General features: G+C 43.1%; 1 protein-coding gene across 3 annotated transcripts in view; it reads left to right on the top strand.

Moving 5' to 3' along the window:
* The window catches only part of PROSER2 (proline and serine rich 2), a 455,053-nt gene that overhangs the window by 399,491 nt on the left and 33,228 nt on the right, over window positions 1-22,334 (top strand). For all 3 annotated transcript variants that reach the window (XM_044088307.1, XM_044088306.1, XM_044088308.1), the window contains one exon: window positions 12,068-12,329. In XM_044088307.1, the coding sequence (XP_043944242.1) occupies window positions 12,068-12,329 (262 nt within the window). The remainder of the gene's footprint in view (window positions 1-12,067; window positions 12,330-22,334) is intronic.

The raw sequence follows: 22,334 nt of genomic DNA on the forward strand, positions 1-22,334 counted from the left end.
CCTTTCCTTTCTGCAAAGACTGCCTGAATCTTAGCAGCTTCTGCATCAGCACGGGCTTTGATAAGTTGTTCTCGGAGTGTGGAAGATACAGACTGTAAAGACCTACTGGATCTGGTGGAGTGTCTGGTAGATGCAGAGCAATGGGATCAGGATTCATGGAGTTGTGAAATCCTGACTTCAGCCTTAGTCCCTGTTTGTAATGCCAAACTGTCCCTGTCAAGATTAAGCTGATGAAACCTCTTTAGTTTTTCTTGTACTTCCTCAGTGTTATATCTCTGTAGTAAATTGACATATTTTATGCATAGTCTTTGATGGCTTTGATAGGTAGCAATAAATTGCTTGAGTGCACCCTCTAACTGCAATGCATCATAAACAGGTTGAGAGCGGGAAGACATACAGTTAACAGTCTTAGTCCATGAGTCAGCAAGACTGGATAACAATTCTTCCCTGTCAGTCTCATAATTCTGTTTTGCCTTCCATGTAAGCTTAGAGATGCGTTTTGCTCTTTCAGTTGGATCAGGGATTTGGTCTTGGTCTGCAAGAAATTCTGCATCTTGCTGTGCATCAGCCAGTGCTAACAGTGTAGCCCTTTGCTGCGACATTGTGCTGGTAATAAAACAGTTAATGCTAAAGTCTTTAGCCTGAGAGACAGAAAAGTATCAACAATTTATCAATTCTGAGCTAGCTGGGTTTGCAGGGCATTGGTTTGCAAGAAGCCAGGCAGTGCAGAAAATGTCACTTTCAGTTTCACAATGCTGCAAGCATGGCTCAGGGAAGAATAAAACAGTTTCTCAGAAGATGTATGCAGTGCCAGTGCCCACAACACATACATACATATAAAAAAAACAATCCTTGCAATCACTGCTGAATTGCTGACTCACCAAAGGATTATCCTGTGCAGGGAGTACGTTGCTGTCATGTACAGGCCCAAATGAGCAAACAAATCCTTAGGAGATGGGCCTGTTCTCTAAACTTAATAGGTATTAGAAAATCTTTCAATGGCTGCCCTGTGCTCTGGGACTGTTCTGAAACTTCCATAACCACCAAACATATCGACACTTTGTAACTTATGATTAAGCAAGCTCTTTATGCAAGAAAGAACTGTATAGGTTGTTATTCTTTTGGCTTTTCCCGGTTAGGGGTCGCCAGATCAGAACTCCGGTCCTCTAATGATTGGCAGTAGATTCTTTATGGGTGCCGAACAGCCAGCTTGACACCCAACCTTCAACGAAGGCACACCCAATAAATCATTCCAAACAGGTCAAATAATGATGCTTTGACGCACTCCAGCAATAGACATGTGGCTGCAATGGCATCTAACACACAACTGAAGAAAATTGGGAGAGGGGAGGAGTTAACTAACAGAGCTAGGCTACAGGAGAACAGCTAGGACAAATTACAAGAATAGCAATTTCTTATCTGAACATTAAATACACACAAGCATGTGCAACATGACTATATAGATGTGTGTGTCCATGTATATATCTGTATATAGATGTGTGTGTGTGTGTGTATGTATATATATATATATATATATATATATATATATGTACCTGTATATAGATGTGTGTATGTGTGTGTATATATATATATATATATATATATATATATATATATATATATATATATATATATTGTAAATAAAACAATGTTATGTCCTCTTCAATGAAGAGAGACTCTGGGAGATTAACTGCCTTACTGTGGTACTGCTTTATAAGTGTCTTAAGACTGTGATAGTAGCCAGTATAGCTAATATTTGAAAGCAGAATTTATTAGACTTGAATGTGATAGTGACAAAACAAACTTTAGTGAATTTTTTTTTTTTTTTTGCATGTGGGTGAGGCTTCCCATTTGCCTCTTCTGTTGCTATTCTAGTTTTACCATCATTTTCAAAACTATAAAACCCGTAGTTATTAAAGGAGGAGGATTATCCTGCGTAATATGAAGGAGGTCTTGCATGACCCCTCTCATTTTTGATAAAAAAAAAAAGCAGTACTTTGAGACTCCTCTGTGCTATTTCTTTATTTTATTTATTTATTTAGCATTTCTTTACCGGGAAAGTCCAACTTGGAACAAAGCCAATTTTCAGATGAGGCCCGGGGAGAAATGCTCCAGATACATGTGTTTGAGTCTATTGAGTAAGATCATTGTAGTACTGATACAAATATGTAGTCAATTAAGACATGAAAAACGTTTGTCATGCAAGTTGCACAGAACCCATCCATAATATTGAAACACTGTTAGTACTTTAACGTGAAGACAGTACTGACTGCTTTAGCCATTTGTGATATCATGGGATGCAACCTCACTTTTAAGTACATTACTTTCATTTCATTAATTTCATTGTTAGGTGCATGTAATCAAAGCTGTACTTATAATAATCACCACAGGACTGTATCAGTCTGTTATGAAAAGTTCTAGACCTATCCACTCTGGGTATGAAAATAGTTTTGCTGTGTTGTCCAGGGTTGCCAGACGTCTTTATTTGAGCGGGATTGTTCCAGGATCAGCAGCCCGATCCTGAGTCCCTCACTGCCGGTTTAAATCCTGGCGAAACAGCCTCCGTATACCGGCATATGGGCTGATCAAAAATCGCTAAACACTGAGCTACTTTTGTTTAATGCGGTACTGCCTGATGTTCCGCATTAAACACAGGTAAGTTCCGTGTTTAAAGACGGACCTTTTTTTTTTTTTGGTCTTCACTTAGTGTGAAAGACCTTTTTTTTTTTTTAATACCTGGCCAGTCGAAAATCTGGCAACCCTGGTTGTGACTGAAAAGTAGTTATGTAAGTAAATTAATCATAACAGTAGATGTGCTAATAGATCATTGTTGCAATAGCATAAAGCTGTATGGGATGTACGATGCCAAGAATCAGATGTCCAGCCACTATACAAAAGTTTTTGGGCACCTTCCTCACACACCATATGTCCGGTTGGTGTAAAAGAGTGCTGATGTAAAAAGGGGATTTACAGATGCCAAAATTCAGAGCTTTCTCGCCCTGAGGAAGACTTTGTTTCTACATATTTGCCATAAAAGAAAGATGGGAGGGAAACCCAACCTTCAGTGGGAGTGGTAAGCACTAAGTAGCCTCTCTACCACAAGAGGAGTGGTTTCTGGCCCAGAAATTGTAGTTTACTGAATGTTTTGGCAGTTTTTCCATCCATTTCAACTTTCTGGTTTAAAAGCCCATTTGCATGGGTTTGCGCTTGTTTAATCTCCGCTGAGTGGTGCCGAGCTGAGGTTAGCTATTACTGGTGCCAGAAAATCTTCAGTTTTTCCCTTAGATCTTGCTAGTTCTTTTTCTCTTGCACTTCAGATAGCCTAATTGCTTTGCACTTAACAGGTTTTTGTTGCAATTATTATAGTACACTTAAGAGCCATCAGCACTAGTCATTCTTCATGGAAATAGCTTCATTTACTTACTAGTTATGACCACTCCTCCTGGCATGATTAAAGGGCAGTTCCCTTTGCTTTCTCCTATTAACCTGGTGCACTTGGGCATTCCGAGGCAGTGTAGCAACTGCCTCATGTACACAGACAACCCTCTCCTGTTACCTCCCAACACTCAGACTTGAGAGATGCACTTGTATCACCAAATTGGAAGCTATGCACACTCCAACCAAGACCAGACTAGCTGGTCAAGAGAAGGTCAACACCTACACCACACCACATGGAACACACAGCCCTATAGAACACTGTTACAGCTCTCACATAAAAACACAAACCACACACCCACCTTCAGGGAGGCCTTTTTGGGAGGACGAAACCTGGGTTAACGTGTGTATTTGTGTTTTCTGGTTGCTGCTAATAAACTGTCTGGTTTCACTTCTATTTTCCTTGACAGTATTGTTAGTTTACTGGTTACAAGTTCAGTGTTTCAATAGAAATTTACCTAAACAGCAGCGACCACCAAAGCAGAAATGCACTTGGCTACCACAACACAGCACAAACCACAGGACACGTAGCTCACTTCCACAGTGCGTCCCTCAGCCTAAGCCTCTAAGGCTAAACACCTTGCCCAATACACTAATCATAGGTGACTCAATAGTGAGGCGCACAGATTTCCCACTCACTAGGTTGAATAAGGAGAAGGTAACAGTCAGCTGTGTATCAGGTGCCAGAATCCAAACACATAACACGCATTCAGGTCACTCCACAACAAGTGCGACTCTTGTTATTGTCCATGTGGGTGTGAATGACAGATGCATCTCCCTGGACTACATGAAAAGAGACATGCTGGAGCTCTCTGATTATGTGGCCGAGGCAGTTATGACACTAGCCGTGAGCAGTATCCTACCATCACCCAGAATACCGCAGTACAAACAAAAAAATGATTGACTTCAATTGGCTAAGTTTCTAGTGTCATTCTAAGGGGATCCAGTATCTGTCTGCTTTGGATGACATGGTTGATGGACCTCGATGCTTTGCCAGAGGTAGCCTGCATCTGTCACCCCTGGGTTTCTGGGTACTAGCTAATGCTCTTGCCACCTCTATAGTGCCTTTTTAGGCAGTGTTCCAAAGACCAAATTACTACTGTAACAGCTATAAATAAATGCAATCTGAGGGTCATGCTGCTCAATGCTAGAAGTGTAAATCTCAAAATGCACTTGCTCAAAGCACTCCTCAAAATGGAGAACATTGACATTTGTTCTGTAACTGAGACCTGGCTTAAAGTGGCAGAAAAGAACCCCTGTGCAACCAGGCTATAACTCATTCCACACCTTTCGGCCCTGAAACCTGGACTGAAGCTCCAAAGGCAGTGCTGTCTCCATATTCGTGAAGGATATGCACTCCTCCAGACTAGTAGCTCAGCATAATGCATCTGAGATACTTCAGGTACAAGTAACAGTGGGGTATGACTGCGATCCAGGTTGTAGCCTGCTATAGGTCCCCAACCAAGTCCCTAGACTCTCACTCCATGTTTCTAAGCACCCTGGAATCTGTTAAGGGTCCAACCCAACACTCTCATACTAGGAGACTTCAACTACCCCTCCATCAACTGGGAAAACTACTCAAGCACCAATACACTGGCCCAGCACTTCCTGGAATTAATCAGTTCCAATGCCCTGGACCAGCTTATTCTGATCCCCACTAGAGAAAGCAACATCTTTGACCTGGTTGTTACCAACATGGGCGACCATTGCTCTATACCAATAGTCAATCCCTCCCTGGTCAGATCTGACCGTAAACTAATCACCATGGAAATCCACATCTCGCCCACACCCCCCCCCCCCCCCACAAAGGTAACCACCTTGAAAAACTTATCCAAAGCTTACTTTGGACTCCTAAAAACAGAGGTGGCCAACTTCACTGCACCCATGCCAATGGAAAATAGCTTCATGGCTGCTGAATCATACACCAGTGCACTGTACGAACATATGCATCAATCCGTGGAACTAGACATACCCAACAGAATCATGATGCTCTCCTCCAAAAAAAAGAAGCCAATCTGGTGGTCCCCTGCCATTAATAAACTCTACAACAAAAGGAAAAAAACTGTTGCAGAAAAATGTGAAGTCCCGAGACTGGAAAAACTCCCTTATTATCTTCAACAAAAAATTGAGATCCCTCATCAAATCCTGTAAAGCCAGCTATGAGGGCAGAATTGAGGCAGACACTAAAAACAATCACAAAGCCTTTTATAGTTGTATCAAGAACCTCCACGGCAATACCCAGATTTGCTCTAAGTTACTGCACAATGGTACTTTATACTCAAAAAAAAAAAAAAAAAAAAAACATGAAGAGACCAGCATACAATGGCACCAGATAAAGTATTCTTTAAAGACAAACTAGTTTCAGCTGAATCAATATTAATGTATTGATTTAGCCAAAACTGGTTTGTCTTTAAAATAATACTTTTATTAAAGTATTATCTGGTGCTATTGTATGTTGGTCTCTTCATGTTTTTTGGAATGCTTTTTATTTTGAGACTTTGCAGCTGCCGTAGTCTGACCTCCTATACTCAGCCAACAGATATTGCCAACATACTGGCCGACAGATTCAGTGCCATCTTTACCCCTTTCTCCCCCCCCAAAGGACCAATCACAATACCGGGAAGAATACTAGGCTCCCAGCATTACTGCAGCCCAGGATAAAGCTGCATTGTCCAAGGCCAAGAATGCAGCTTCCATAGGACCTGATAATATCCATGGCTGTGTTCTATATGAACTACAAAGTGAACTGGCACCACATCTGTGTGCCCTGTTCAGTCACAGCCTCACCTCAGGCGATGTCCCTACTGAATGGCGCACTGCCACAATTATCTCTCTTCGTAAAGGGGAAGCGACTACAGACCCTGAGAATTATCTCCCCATTAGCCTGTCAAGTCTGATATGTAAAGCTATGGAGCACATCATCATGGACCTGATTAGCAAAGATATAGGAACTTTCCAAGCTCTGGACCCCACGCAGTTTGCCTTTGGAAAGGGAGATCATGCCTGCTCAACCTGTTTGACTTCTTTGAGTCAGTCATCAGGGCTGTGGATGAAGGTAAGGCAGTAAATACAGCCTACCTCGATCTGGCCAAGGCCTTTGATACCATTCTTCACTCGGGAATTATTGATAAACTCACCAAACTAGGCATCAACCCCTACATCACTAGGTGGGTTGAAAATTGGCTCACAGAACACAGTGTGAAAGTAGCAAACTCCAAGTCAGACTGCCAAGCAGTCACAAGTGCAGCCCCACAGGGATCAGTCCTGGGCCCTCTCCTGTTCGGCATCTACTTCTTGGAAGTCCAGGCCAACACAAAGGAACTTTGGCTTTCCAAGTTCACAGACTGCAAGCTGGGAGACATTAACTCCCCAAGTGATGCAGACATCCTACAGAAAGGCCTCACTGAGACCAATGATTGGTGTTGAAACCATGACCTTAAGCTTAACGCCAAAAAATGTGTCTGTATCCCCTTTGGTAAAAACTCCATTCCCACTAGCTATCACATCAATGGGAGCCCACTGAAGGTGTTATAAGAGATCTGTGGATGCAGGTTGACAGCAACTTCTCCTTCAACCACCATATTGCCACTGTGGTCAGAAAGTCCTATGTGGCACATCTCATTACCAAGGGTTTTGCATCCAGGAAGAAAGAGGTCATCGTCTCTCTAGTCTTCCCTCTTTAGACCAATCATCGAGTATAGTGCCCCATTTTGCAGGTACCTTACTAGACACCTGCAACAGCTGGAGAGGCACAGAAGTACCTCACTAAGAGGATCCTAGGCATTAAACACGTGTCCTACGTGGACAGACTCAGGACTCCAGCACTTCTGTCTCATATCTCCTACTTGGAGGTGATCTCTGCCTGACTTACAAAGCTATGTCTGACCCAGCTCTGTTAGAAATGCTGCATCTAAAGAAATCCCAATCCCTCCGCACCACATGCTCCAGAGACCTCCACATCATGACCACAATCAACAGAACATGCTGGAGGGACAGGTTCCTCACCCAGAGATTGTCAGTGCTGTGGAATAGACTTCCCATACATGTCAAGCAGAACACCTCGCTGTCCCTCTTCAAGAGAAATCTTGATGAGTGGATAGGTAATAGAAAGTTCACCCCAGAGATCACTTCAGTGACTACTTAATACAGGCACTGGGAACTAATGTTGAGCAGCATGATGCCAGAGCACTTCTATGGGCTAGGCTTGTAAAAGCTCCAGGGCCATTAGTCTAGTCTAGTACACACCTATGAACCTTGGCCAAAGGAAAATATGTACCAGAAAAAAAAAAATTAAAATCAGGAGGGTGTCGGTACTGCTACAGTTATATTTTCGAAAATCTACTTTTATGGTAAGTTTAGTTTCACAAGTATACCACATTCATCATTAGCTCACTGTTACTGTAGGTTAAATCTCAAAATCTATATGAAATGATTGCCAAATTATTGATAGCATGGGTGGAGGAAGAAACACCAGAATCCAAGAGGCTCTGAAGGAACAGACCTACCAAATCTTGTTCTGGCCCTGAAAATTTAATAATTTTTGACCAAGTTGCAGCCTCTAGAATGTCCATCCATTTCCAAAAAGTTCCAGAAGTAGCTACAGCTCAAGTAGATTGAGTCTTGACCTTCTGTGGAGTCTTTTCTTAGAGCAACAGAAATGGTTAGTGAGACAAGCATTTGGAAATGATCTGTTCGACACTGATTGTCCCCTTTGATTTTCCATCACAGGATGTAGAGTTCAGGAATAGTTGATTTATGAGTATTCTTAATATATAGAATCCTGTCCCCCTCCTGTTTCTGGGATCAGCAATGAAGACATGAAGATTAATAGATTAATTTAAGGTAAATTTAGACACTACCTTGGTTGTAAAGGAAGAGTTGGTTGTTAATGTTATCCTATCACTCTAAAGGATCAAAGACATGAGGGCTTGTATCAAAGACATGAGGGCTTGTAGCTTAGATTCTATCCAAAGTCTGATCAATAAGCAAAACTATCTTCCTAGTCAAGGACTTCAAAGCAGCCTTTGAAGCTGGTTCAGATGGAGGAGGACTTAACTTTTCTAATGTAAAATTACGATCCTATGATGAGCCACCTGTTTCCTAGATCATATATGAAATACCCCTTTCAGAAGTTGCTTTTCTTGGAACAGAAAATAATGTGGATCTAGTTGCAGCCAAGCTGAAATGGTCAAAGGATGCACCAGTATAGAAGTGTAACGTAGGCTTAATTTGAGTAATTCATTCACGTAGTGAAGAACTCTGATCTGTATGGGTCCTGATCTGTTCTGTGGCACCAACTAGAAAATCTTTTACATTTTGCCAAATATGTTTTTCTAGTAGCTGGTTTTCAAGCCTCTTTTAATGCCTGTTGCATATCCTCAGGAAAAAAAGGTGCATAAATGGGATCAAACTGCTGTCATCCAGACAATCAGATGTAGGTTTTGTAGTTAGATGCATCAGTGATTCTTTCTCCTATGTGAGTAGGTACACTCTGTGTAGATGTTTGTAGTAATTGCCCCTGGCCATCTTTATGAGATGAAACAGTATATGTCTGGCCCAATAGTGAGTTGCCAGAAGTACCTTTGGAGAGTTCTGTAATTTAGAATTCTGGTCATCATAGGAAAGGGGAAGGTATAGAAGAACATTTCCTTCAATGAGAAAGAAAACACTTCTGTTTTCTAGGCATTTCGTCAAGGTGTCCTGGCAGAGAATTTCTTTAACTGTTGTAAATGCAGACAATCAGGTCTACTTGTGGTGTTACCCACTGTTGGAGAATCTCTTGGAAGACCTCTTCTTATAACATCCATTTGAGAGTGTATGTCCTGAATCTGTTCAGAGAGTCTCATACAGTCTTATTCTCTGACTCAATGCATGTTTTCTGAGAGGAGAGATTGTGAGATGAGACTGGAGGCAGTCATAGCTATGCTGCACAAGGGGATAAGATCTAGTTACCCTGTGTTTGATTGCATACCCCATCACAGTGGTGTTTGTAATCATCAGTATTAGTCCTCAAGTCCTGATGTGAGGCTTTTAATGCATTTTTCAGGATCTTAATTTCCTTGAGGTAATGTTTCTTCTAGAAATATGAAGCCCAAATGCCCTGGACTTTGCTGGTGTGGGGGCAATATCCAAAAGAATCTGTCTGAAGAATCTGTTACAGACCCGGTTGGGGTGAGAGGTGAAAGGGGAAGACCTTGGTTCAGCTGGATGTGATTTGACCGCACCATAGGAGTTCCATTTTGAGAAAGTCCAGGATCGAGACAGGAAATGATAAAGAAGGCTGGTGTTTGGTCAGAGCTAATCTGAGGAACCATTGTGATTTCCTCATTGTGTAGCTAAGGAAAGCATTAGATTATTTGAAGTCAAATAGTCTGGAATTCTGAGATATACCCTTGCAGTAGTCATCGACTAGTGAGCTAGATCTGAAAACAGTAGATGGTAAAAGGAAACCTTTTCCAGAGGGAGAAGGCCACCATGTATAAAGTGATGGGCAGTCATCCCAGAAATGTCAACCTGTGGGAAGGAGTTTGGGAATATTTCTTCAGATTATGCTTGAAGCCTGGACTTGAAAAAAAGTAAGATAAAGAGATATCTCAGACAAAGTAGTCCTCCAATTGGGGTAAATGTGGATCCCTGCATTCTGAAAAAGGCAGTTAACTGTAGCCAGCCATTTTGTAAATCCCACTGTAGTTGTGCAGAGACCAAAGGGTAAGGAAGTAAAATGAAAATGTAATTCAGATGCAAAAAATCTTTGTCTACAGGAATATGATGATATGCATCATTGAAATGTGATACAACTAGAAAGCAGTGTGAAGGAATGAGGGAGAAACAGAATCTGGATGATAAGCATTTTGAACTTTGGAGTTTATAGGAACATGTTTAAAACTGAAAGGTCTAATGCTGCTGTCCAGGTAACTTATTTCTTGGATTTTAGAAAAACCTTGGAGTAAAATCCTTTTCTTTGCTGGGAACTATTTCACTCCATGTGCCAGAATTTCTGACAGGATAGGAGAAAACAGATGTGTTTTTTAGGATGAAGAGGAATTCCTGGTTTTGGTGGAATGACTCCAAAGAATCCACCTTGGTTTGGAAGTTAGGTTTCCAATTCCAAGTCTGTAGACCAGAGCCCTTGGAGAATAACTATCACTTTTATTAAGGAAATCTAATATTGAGTAATGACTATGTTTGTAATCTTATCATCCAATAAGACTTGATGGCTCTTTTGTCAATTCCAGGTTATAGCTTTGTTTGTTTATATTCAGAAATTAGGGAACAGTAAAATTCACAATTCCAGATAAGCACATTTCCCTAAAGAGAGAGAGGTTTCCTCAGATCTAGATTTTCAAGCAGGCTAGCAACTGTATTTCTACTTTGTTTTGAATAACTAGATGAAAGTACATCAGTGCTCATTGATAGACTCCCACAGATATCCCTGTTTAACTCCTATTACTATGAGCCTTTTGGTACCAAATTAAAAAGTCAAGAGTCCAGTCTGTTAAAGTATCTGTTATTGGTGTTGGGTTGCATCTTAATTTGAGCAATTAAACTTTTAGCAATTTCTTCGTCAAATGTGTGGTTGAGAGATGAGGGCCTGATTGGAAAGTATACTCCATTGGAGCCCAAATAAAAGCAGCATACTAGTCGTAATCAGTATGGAACACAACCCTTGTTGTTGTTTTTTCTTTGTAGCCCTTTTATGTCCATGCCAGACAGCCATCAAACCTCCCCCCATCAGTCTCGACCACTGATGAGACCCCCAGTACAAGGGTGAGAGCTGAACCTAAGGGAGCTGTGATGCAAGTAACCATGGAGGCGATTTCTAATCTTCACCAGCATCTTGACAATGAAAGCATTTCTTTGAGGTCCTAACCCCTCCCATAATGATTGACATGAACACTTGTATCACTGCAGAGCCTTTTAACCTCCCAATATGTGTATGCGTTTCCAGTTGCACACTGTGAGGGCTACTGACACTGGCTTTAGAGTGACAACCCCATATCCTCTGGTGGTGATTGTTTTGGTGCTATCCAAGCATCCAATATTTCTCCATCTTTTCCAGCACCCAATCTGCTATTCAAACTTGTGTTGTCTGGGGGCTTTGACTTTTTGCCCCAGCAGCGGGGAGTATGGAATGCCACTTTGACTTCTGATTCATTTTCCATTGAGTGACATAATGTCTTGCTGGAAATAAAACCACGCAAAGGATTTTGTTGGGTTGTGTATCCTTTATGTGGTATACTTTTCTGTGGTTAGGGTACTTTTCACAGCCTGCTTTTTCATGTGTAAGGCAGTTCAAAATGAGTTATGGTATTAGTTAACTGCATTTAATGTAGTGCTCGTCTTGCTGTCGGTCCCTTTAGAATGTAGTTTGATACTTGAATTTGAAGGATCACTTGAGGACCATGAATGTGTTGCAGTTCTGCCAGGAGATCGGAGTGTCATGCTTTACCTATCATTTGTGAACTGCAGGTTTGTGAAGGCCATAGTTTAATATATTTGGATAATTTGATGTGTTGATGTCATATGTACATAAGACAGCACAGAAATGTAATGAAATGATGATGCTTAAAATGTAGTAGTCTTCCCTTGTATAGTTTTATATTGTGACGTTTAATATTTTCTGTGTTTGCAGGATGATGAGAGCTTAAATTTTCTAACACATGAAGAGAAAGATGTTCTCATGTTCTTTGAAGAAACCCTTGATTCCTTCGAAGATGAGGAAAAGGAAGAAGGCATCACAGACTATAATGATAATTCTGTTGCACATTTTGCTGTGCCTAGACTCGTTGAAGAAAATGGTCTAAATCACTATGACAATGAAGATATCATTGACTTGGTACAGTCAAAGACCGTGTACAGCACGGACAGAGTGCCATATGATAATATATTACCAGGTAGGTTCAAGAGTGCATTTAAATTCAATATTTTTAATTTGCTTAAGATTGGCACTGGAGTAGCTGGCCCTGGAGTAGAAAGGTGAGTCCATGATGCTGGCACAGGTAACTTGGGATCAATTAGTGAACTGTGTGCTGGAGTAACTGGCTGAGGAGGATGGGAGGGGGGAGAGGGCAGTGATGACTTAGCCATCCTGGAGGGAGGATTGTAACTCAGCTGCCTGCAAGACTGTTCTTTAGCAAGTAGTGGTTGTCCTGTTAAATGTAGTGTAAAGACTGGGGGTGAGCACCCACCAAACAACTGTTGGACACTGAAGTAGGTAGTGTGGGTGTGGGGGGTGCACATGCTGAAAGGTGTTTGTATTGTGAGACTTTTCACTTGCTCTGGCTACTGTGAGGATGGGAGTATACTAATCTCTGATGATTGCATGTATGACTGTCTCATGTGAGCAGCTGTCCCACATGGGTAATGTTGCTTTCACACCTGCTGTGACTCATACCTAGAATGATGATGTCACGAAGTTGAAGGGGGACAGCCATTACCTTTTACCTTAGCCCAGGAAGTCTTGACACTCTGACTGCAATCCAAAACAAAAACACTCCGAGAACTTGCATTGTCAAACAAATATTAATTCATGAATAAATGTAGATGTGATACTTTATTCATGAAACAGTGCTGTTGATACTGCCCCCATTCTCTGACATTGCATATGCAGACTAGTTCACAGTGTATAGAAATCTATCAAAAAATGCACATTCCTAATTTAACAGTTCCTGTAGGGAGAGGCTTCAAGAGACAATGAGAGATGTTATCAGAATCAGTGACAGACTCCTGGCAGTTATACTCCAGTGTAAGGAGGGGGCACTATTTATAATCTCAGCATATGTCCCACAGCAGGGCTGTGATGGCAATGAAAAGAGTGCATTCAGATAGCACCTTCAGGACCTACTAGATAAAGCAGCACAACATGAATTGGTGTTGATAATGGGGTGACCTCAATGCACATATTGGGACAGACAGAACATATGAGGATTGTCTGAGTCCCCATCAGTGGGACAACAGGAATAAAGAGGCGATTCTTGACTTCTGTCTGGCAACTATCTTGATGGTGGCCAACACATGATTCAGCAAGCGAGGGAGTCACAAAGTCATATACAAGAACTGGCAATGTGCAACCTAGGTTGACTTCCTCTTAGTAAGGAAAAGGCAATGGAGTAGACTCAGGGTTTGCGAAGTCAGTCCCAGTAAAACAATTGGCCCACAGCATAAATCACTGGTTGCCACAATTAAGATGCAAACAGTGGTCAGAGAAGGCTGTAAAGTCACCAGAGATTAGGGTGAAGACCTGGAAGATGACTGGAGGAAAAGCACAAGAGTTCACGGAAATATGCAGGGCTCTCTCACTTCTGGAAAAAGAGGAAATAAGTGGCATTGAAGAAGAAAGGTGTGGCTGCAAAATAGCATGTGAGAGAACTGTATAACAGGTACAAGGCTGAGCCAGGTGTGGAAGCGGGGGTACATATGGAAAGGTGGTGGTGGAATGCAGAAGTCCAGGAAGTATTCAGATTGAAAGGAGGAGTACAGATTTGGAAAACATGGACTAGGCTAAGAAGAAATACTGGTTGCTAACCAAAAGGCTAAGAAAAGAGTTGCTACAAAGAGCAAGGCATTGTTTGCACTCTACCAGCTAGTGGAATGTGACTCAGTAGAAGGCAGAAAGAAGCTTTTCAGGTTGCAATGCAAACACAGAAAGATAAAGAAGTTAGTCAGGCACTTGTAAGGGGTGCCAGCAACAACCTGCTCACCACCTCACAAGAAATCAAAGGCAGATGGAAGGAGTACTTCTGACAGCATTTGGGTAAAGAAAACCACACACAAGCTGTACTGCTCCAGACACAGTCTACAATGAAAGAACAATAGGAGGCCACCCTAGATGAAGTGAGAACAGCATTAAGGGAAATAGGAAAAGTAGCAGCCTCAGATGAGGTCACAGAAGGTAATGATCAAGATGTTGGGCGAGATAGTGAAGAAATGGCTTCTGGGGTAATGATCAAGATGTTGGGCAAGATAGTGAAGAAATGGCTTCTGGGGGTAACCATAGCAGTATGAAGAGAAATGCGTATCCTAGATGACAGGACAGTAAGTGTAATTGTGCCACTATACAAGAAAAAGGGAACATCCATAACTGTGGGCAGTACAAAGGTATCAAACTCCAGTCACACTCCATGAAAGTTCTGGAGAGGGTTATTGGTAAATGAATAAACCGTGTAGTAGAAAGTAAGATGAGAGGTAAACAGTTCAGATCAGGCTGCAGCACAACTGATCTGATGTTTGCAGTAAGATAGCTGAGAAGAAGCTAGAGATGAGGAAGAGTGTCCAAACTGGGCATTTCTAGACTTTGGGAAAGCATACAACAAGGTCCCAAGAAAGCTGATTTGGGCTTCCTGCTGTGATTAAAAGTTCTGGAAACATTGATAGAATTAGTGCAGGTTATGTACAAGGACTCATTGACTCAAGTACAAACGGTGTTCAGACTCTAAGAATTTCCAGTGGGAGTGGGTGTGCATCAGGGTTCAGCTCTGAGCTGTTCATACTAGTGATTGATTACATTAGCAAAGAGGTCGGAGGGGACAAATCAATCAAGTTGTGGTATGTAGACAGTGTGGCATTACAGGCAAATACTGAACTTATTCAGTTTGGCATTCCATTCCCCTACCTTTGCTGAAGGCACATGGGATAAAATGGAGTACAGATGAGACAGATGTTCTTAGTGTTTCACTGTTATCTGCTTGCAGGTAGCCCTCAGTCAGCCCGAATTCCAGAGACTTAGTATTTCTGCGTTGGATGCTGTCACTCCAGGACTGATGTCAGGTCGTCAGGGGTATAAAAACAGCCAGCCAACGCCATTACATCAGTCTTTCTTGACAAGGAGCTCGAAGCAGAAGCAGTTCGCAAGTGCCAGTCGGCTGCTAGCTGAATTTTCATTTATGACTTGAATAATCCTGAACTCTACGAAAGCTAAGCACCCCATTGGGGATCCTTTTTTCTTGCTCTAACCGATGTCAGAAAAAGTTAGCAATTGTCTTGCCTGTGGAAAGCAAATACCTCTGAGATTTTCATTCTTATTGCGTCACCTGTTTAGGCCCAGACTACGACGTACCTCGCTGTCAGTTTTGTGCCGTGTTTAATGCCCAAACCATTTGTTGTCGAGCTCCCTTTGCTGCTAAATTCTTTTGCTCTCTGTATTCTGAAATGGCTTCGGTAAGCCATCCGACTACCAATATTCTGAAAAAACGTAATGATAAAGACATAGACCACATAGGTCCAAAGCTGCCGACAATGGTTCTGTTAAGCTAGTCGCCAGTCCGCCAGTCCTCAGTGAGGTGCTTTTGCAGCCCCTGATGCCCGCTTCAACGGATTCGCAGTCCTCTACCGAGACCCATTCTGAGTCCGGTATGCCGTGAGACTCTTTAACTATACAACCTACAGATGTCTCTACCTTGGATGAATCCAGAGCCGCTGTACAGGCACCGGCTTCTGAGGAAGTTCTTCGCTCAACCAATGTCGACTCAAACCGATTATTCTTTTTTAACCCAAACTACCAAGTTTCTTAGGCCCGAGTATGCGCTATGCCTATAAAACAGATGACCAAAGAGCATGTACCTGCTCCTATGCCACAAAAAGAAATGCTTAAAATGGCAGAAGACCTTATTACTCTGATAGGGGAAGTCCGCTTTCCCTTGCTAAGAGAAAAAAAAGAGACCAGTCCCCCTACAGCTTCTACAGACCAGGAGTCCGATGACTGTGAGATTTCTGATTATGAAGACATGCCCTTATCTGCTTATGAGGATTCAGATGCAGAGGAATCCATTCCCTCTGCCTCCCCTCCAGAGGATTTTTCTTTTGGTGAAACCTTGCATTCCTTAAGAGAGCATTTCCACTGGGAATGCCAAGATTATCCTCGGTCCAAAATGAGACTCAGAGAATTCCTATAGTTGCCTCAGCACAGACCTTTAGCAATACCCCTTGTCCTGGATGTTGTTGATGTTTTTATGGAGTCCAGTCTTACTCCCGACACTCTACCTCCTGCCCCTAGGAAACCAGACAGGTACTACGGAGTACCTGACACTCGCAAATTTCTTTTCAAGAATCCTACTGCTGACCCTGAGATAATTTCCCAGGGGCCTAAAGGTATCAAGACTACTACAGCCAAGACTCCCTCCCCTTCGGACAGGGATTACAGAGCTTTGGACAGATGGGGTAAGAAGGTATATACCTCTGCAACTCTTGCTATTAGGGCATTGAATTGTCAGTTTCACATGCTGAAGTACCAGTAGCATATTATGGAACTTATTAAACAAAAAGTGGCAACCTTTACACACTGTGCAGAAAATTGTGCAGAAAATAAAGAATAGCAGGAGCTTACGAACTCTGCAAGCCAAGTCAGTAAGCATACTTTGCAGTGTGGCTTTGATGCCCTAGAAGCATCTTGCCGGGCAGCAGTCACTGGATCTATACTGAGAAGACATGCTTGGCTCAAGGAGCAGACCTTGCCAGGCCATGTCAAATCAAAGTTACTAAATGCTCCTTTGAACAAGGAAAGTTTGGCACCAAAGCAGAAGAGGTTCTTAAAAAGATAGAAGAAAAAGCTAAGTCTATGCAGACTGTTAAATAATTCCTACAGGTGCAACCCCCTAGATTCAGTAGGCATTATCCTTCCAAACACTGGTCCTTTCTAGCCCCCTCCAGTCCTTCTCAAACCAGACCCAGGGGAAACAGACCACCCAGACTATAGTCTCAGGGTATGCAGAGATCTAAGCAATTGAGTGCCCTCACCCCAAAAGCAGGGAGTGGTAAGCCACCTCCTTACGGAAAAAACTCACAATGACTTCTTTACTCCACTCCCCAACCCATGCCCAATTGCTTGTGCCCCTAGGAGGAAAACTTGCCCTTCATGCAAAAAATTGGATGTCCATCATTTAGGACCAGTGGGTCCTCAACATTGTATCCCAGGGGTACAAATTTTATTTCCATTCACTGCGAAATACCAAGAGAGGTTCCAGACCTTCCTCCAAACCAGTGGGCAGAGGTTCAAAGCCAAGTAGCTTCCCTGCTCAATATCAGAGCTATTCAGCCAGTTCCAGTAGAACAGAGGGGTCAAGGATTCTACTCCAGACTCTTCTTGGTACCCAGGAAAGAGGGTTCTTAATGCCCAATCCTGGATCTTTCAATTCTCAACACCTTCCTGGTGGTACCAAAATTCAAAATGCTTACCCTGCAACAGCTTCTTCCTATGCTAGCCAAGGAATGCCTAGTTAGTCACCCTAGACTTAAAAGAAGCCTATCTGCACACCCCCATAAGGGAGTCATGCAGGAAGTATGTATGTTTCAGGGCATGATCTATGCATCATCAGATGTTCATCATGCATACAGCTGCAGTCATAACAGATGGGTTCTCCTGCCGTCAGGCGGGTCCTCGGTCGGCCGAATTCCAAAGTCTAGGTCCGGCGTCGGTTGTCGTCGCTTCTTCCCTGACGTCAGTGCGACAGGGGTATAAAGGCACCAGCCGAAGCCATTTTCTTCAGTCTTTCTTGCTGCACGGTGCCCAAAGCAGAAGCAGTTCGCAAGTGCCAGTCGGCCAGCTCCTGAAATTACGAAAATTTTGAAACTGAAGTCTTCTTGAAAGCGAAGTACCCCGTTGGGGAAACTTTTCTTGCCTCAGACCGATGTCAGACAAAGTTAATAATTGTATTTCATGTGGGAAGCAAATACCGCATAAGGATTTCCATTCCCTCTGTATACCTTGTTTAGGCCCAGACCACGACGTCTCGGTCTGTCGCTTTTGTGCTACATTCAACAAACACACCATTAAGCGTCGGGCGGAGTTCGCCCAGCATTATTTTGGAAAAACATTTAGCTATATTATGTAGTCGGATACTCCGACTCCAGTTTTGTCTAAGAAATGCAAAGATAAGGACCGACACACGAGGTCCGCTGCCTCTACCAACACCACGCCAAAGCCGACTACACGTGGTCCGGTTCTCAGCGAGGCGCCTACGCAGCCCCTAACTACCGACGACACTTCATTGGCGGTGTCTCCTGTGCCCGAGGTTGCAGGCTCCTCGGCCCACACCCCGACTACAGATACCGAAGCCACTCTTGGCGTTGAACCTCAAAATGTGGACAGGTCTACCTCCACTCAAGGTGTCTTCAGACCTTCCTCTTCTTTCTCCATCAAGGCTTTCACCAAGTCTAAAGCAGCCATGCACTCTGAGACAAGCTACACAGGGCCCATCTCCAGGCCCCATGCCTGAAAAACAGATGCTTAAAATGGCTGAGGATTTAATTACTCTTATCAGGGGTTCTCAACCCCCACAGGACAAAAGGCCCAGAGTGGAGGAAGAATCCCCCTCCTCTGATCAGGGCTCCGTTATTTCAGAGCTCTCTGATGATCAGGAACATTCTTACTCCCCTTTTGAAGACTCTGATGCGGAGGAGTCCATTCCTTCTGTATCCCCCCCATAGGATTACTCATTTGGGGAAACTTTGCATACCTTAAGGGAACACTTCCAATGGGAAGGCCAAGATTATTCAGATTCCAAGAAAAGTCTTAGGGAATTTCTCTTACTACCTCAGCACAGGCCTCTGGCTATACCTCCTGTCTTGGACATCGTAGATGATGTTTACTCGGAGGCCTGCCTTAACCCGGACTCTCTGCCTCCAGCCCCAGTTAAGCCTGACAGGTACTACAGGGTTCCTCACTCACACCAATTTCTATACAAAAGCCATGCTGCTGACCCTGAAACCATCTCACAGGGCCCCAAGGGAATTAAGGCCTCCACTGCTAAAAATCCATTACCTTCCGAGAGAGATTCCAGATCCTTAGAAAGGTGGGGGAAAAAGGTATATACCTCTGCTACCTTAACCATGAGGGCCTTAAACTATCTGTTCCATATGCTAAAATACCAACAGTTTTTGTTATCACAATTGAAAAGTAAAATGTCACAACCTGAACAACCAGACTTGAAGGAGTTGCAGGATTTGATGCATAGTGCAGAACAAGTGGGTAAGCATACCTTACAATGTGGTTTTGATGCTCTAGAGGCCTCATGTAGAGCTGCTGTTAAAGGATCAGTCATACGTAGACATGCCTGGCTCAAGGAACAAACCTTGCCTGATCATGTCAAAGCTAAATTACTAGATGCCCCTCTTCAAAAGGATGTATTATTTGGTGCTAATGCTGAGGAAGTATTAAGGAAATTGGAGGAAAAGGCTAAATCAATGCAAACTGTAAAAGATTTTCTACAGGTACAACCCCCACGTTTCAGTAGAAATTGGCCTTCCAAAAACTGGTTCTTTTCAGCCACGGACAGACCCCAAAGAGGCAGATACAGGTGCCCGAGGGGCAGAGGACAATCCCAAGGATCGTTTAGAGGCCGACAATGGCAAGCTCCTACACAAAGAGGTGGTGAGGATAACTCGCAATCATTCAGAAAGCAAGCCCAATGACTTTCCCCTTTGCATGCCAAGCAAGACTCAAATGGCAGCCCCCTTAGGAGGAAAGCTGGCATTATTTTCAAAAAATCGGCATATTGTCACAAAAGACAAATGGATCCTGGACATTATAAACAGAGGCTACAGATTCCATTTTCACACCCTTCCAAAAATGAGAGGCATGCCAAACCTGCCACACAAAGGGCAGAGGCACAAAGGCAAATTACAGATCTCATGGACATGAAAGCTATTCAAGAGGTACCTACGCACGAACAAGGTCAAGGTTTTTATTCCAGGCTATTCCTGGTACCAAGGAAGGGAAAAGATTGGAGACCTATTTTGGACCTATCCATCCTAAACACATTTCTACTCGTACCAAAATTCAAGATGCTCACTCTACAGCAACTTCTTCCCATGCTGGGCAAGGAGTCTTGGCTGGTAACATTGGACCTCAAGGAGGCATACCTGCATGTCACAATCAGACAAAATTGCAGAAGATACCTCAGATTTCTTGCAGGTTCAACCTATTATCAATTCTCTGCATTGCCCTTTGGCTTATCTACTGCACCCAGAGTATTCACGAAATGCCTGGCATCAGTAATTGCCTACTGCAGACTTCAAAGGATACAAATCTACCCCTATTTGGACGACTGCCTGATCCAAGCGGACAACAAGCACATTCTTCTGAAACATCTGGCTTATGTAATAATGTTGTTGAACTCTCTGGGATACACAGTCAACAAAAAGAAATCAAGGCTAATACCCTCTCGGAAGATAATTTTCCTGGGTGCCAACTTGGACACAAACACCCAGATGGCCTACCTCACGCCAGAGAAGCAGGGGCAACTAACTCAATACTTCAGAGCACTAGCAAATTGCACCAGGCTGACTGCAAGGAAAATCCTGCAGGCTCTGGGATTCATGGCATCTTGCATCTTACTAATCCCATGTGCAAAGCTGCATATGAGGAAACTTCGGTGGTTCCTGAAAAACATATGGTCTCAACACAGCCACAGTTTGGAAACAATAATACCACTAATTCTTGTGGTGGGCTCAAGCATGCCAAGCAAACACAGGTCTTCCATTCAGCAAGCCTCAAGCAATTCAAGTCATCACAACAGACGCCTCGGACTACGCATGGGGGGGCGCACATGACAGATCGGTGCATTCAGGGCAAATGGTCCCAAAAAGAAAAGCACCTTCACATCAATCAAAAGGAAATGCTAGCAGTAATAAATGCTATTATAGCTTTCAAGGACCTTCTGCAACCAGGTCAACTATTGATAAGAACGGACAACACCACAGTTAAGTGGTACATAAACAAACAGGGAGGAACACATTCATACCCCCTATGCAGACTGGCCATGTCACTTTGGAACATGGCCATGGACTTACAAATCGAACTACAAGCACAGTACTTGCCAGGCAAGGAAAACACACTGGCAGACAACCTAAGCAGAAATATGACAGATCCACACGAATGGTAGCTGCATCCAAAAGTTTTTACAGAAATAATCCAAGCATGGGGAAGGCCAGACATAGATCTCTTTGCCTCCCACAAAAATCACCAATTGACAAAATTCTGCTCAAGGATTTTCCATCCAAAGGCCTGGAGAGTGGACACTCTCTCTTTCAGTTGGACATCAATGACAGTTTATGCCTTCCCACCTCTTCCTCTACTGCCCAAAGTTCTATTGAAAACCAGATCAGACAGACCAAAGATGATTCTCATTGCTCCGGACTGGCCAAGACAACACTGGTACCCACTCCTGAGGAGCCTGACGCATTCCCCACCATGGACCCTGCCTCTAATGCCTCCTCTTCTGACTCAGCACAGCTTCAAAACTCTTCACAGCCAGCTAAAAACACTCAATCTAGCCGCATGGAAGATTCCTTAGCATCACAACAGACCCTACTCTCCAAGGAGGTGCAGGATGTCATTTTGGAGGCCAGAAGGCCGGCAACTAGAAAAGTTTCCTCCGCAAAATGGAAACGGTTTTGTGTCTGGAATGAGAAAAAGGGCCAGGATCCTGGAAAACTGAATTTACCTCAAATACTACAGTATCTAGCTGAGCTGCTAAGCAGTGGACTTTCATTCTCCTCCATCAAAATCCATGCCTCAGCCATTTCTGCAGAATACAACACTGATCCACCCTTATTCTCTCACCCTCTCTTAAGACAGTTCCTCAGAGGGGCTAAGAATCTAAGACCCCCAAGGAAACAACCAATACCTGCTTGGGATCTCAATTTCATTCTGGAAAAACTGACCTTGCCTCCCTTTGAGCCAGCTGCCTCATCAGATTTGCAATATTTGTCCTGGAAAACAGCTTTCCTTCTGGCTATTACCTCAGCTTGTAGAGTTTCAGAACTACAAGCTCTCATGGCTGTGCAGCCTTTTATCATCTTCCATCAGGACAGAGTTTCCTTATGAACCAATCCGTCCTTTATGCCTAAAGTGGTATCCAGGGTATCTTTGAATCAGGCCATACACTTACCTACCTTTTATCCTA

The sequence above is a fragment of the Protopterus annectens genome, chromosome 11.part0, assembly GCF_019279795.1.
Source record: "Protopterus annectens isolate FY-2018-M chromosome 11.part0, PAN1.0, whole genome shotgun sequence".
In the NCBI taxonomy this organism is placed as follows: domain Eukaryota; kingdom Metazoa; phylum Chordata; order Ceratodontiformes; family Protopteridae; genus Protopterus; species Protopterus annectens.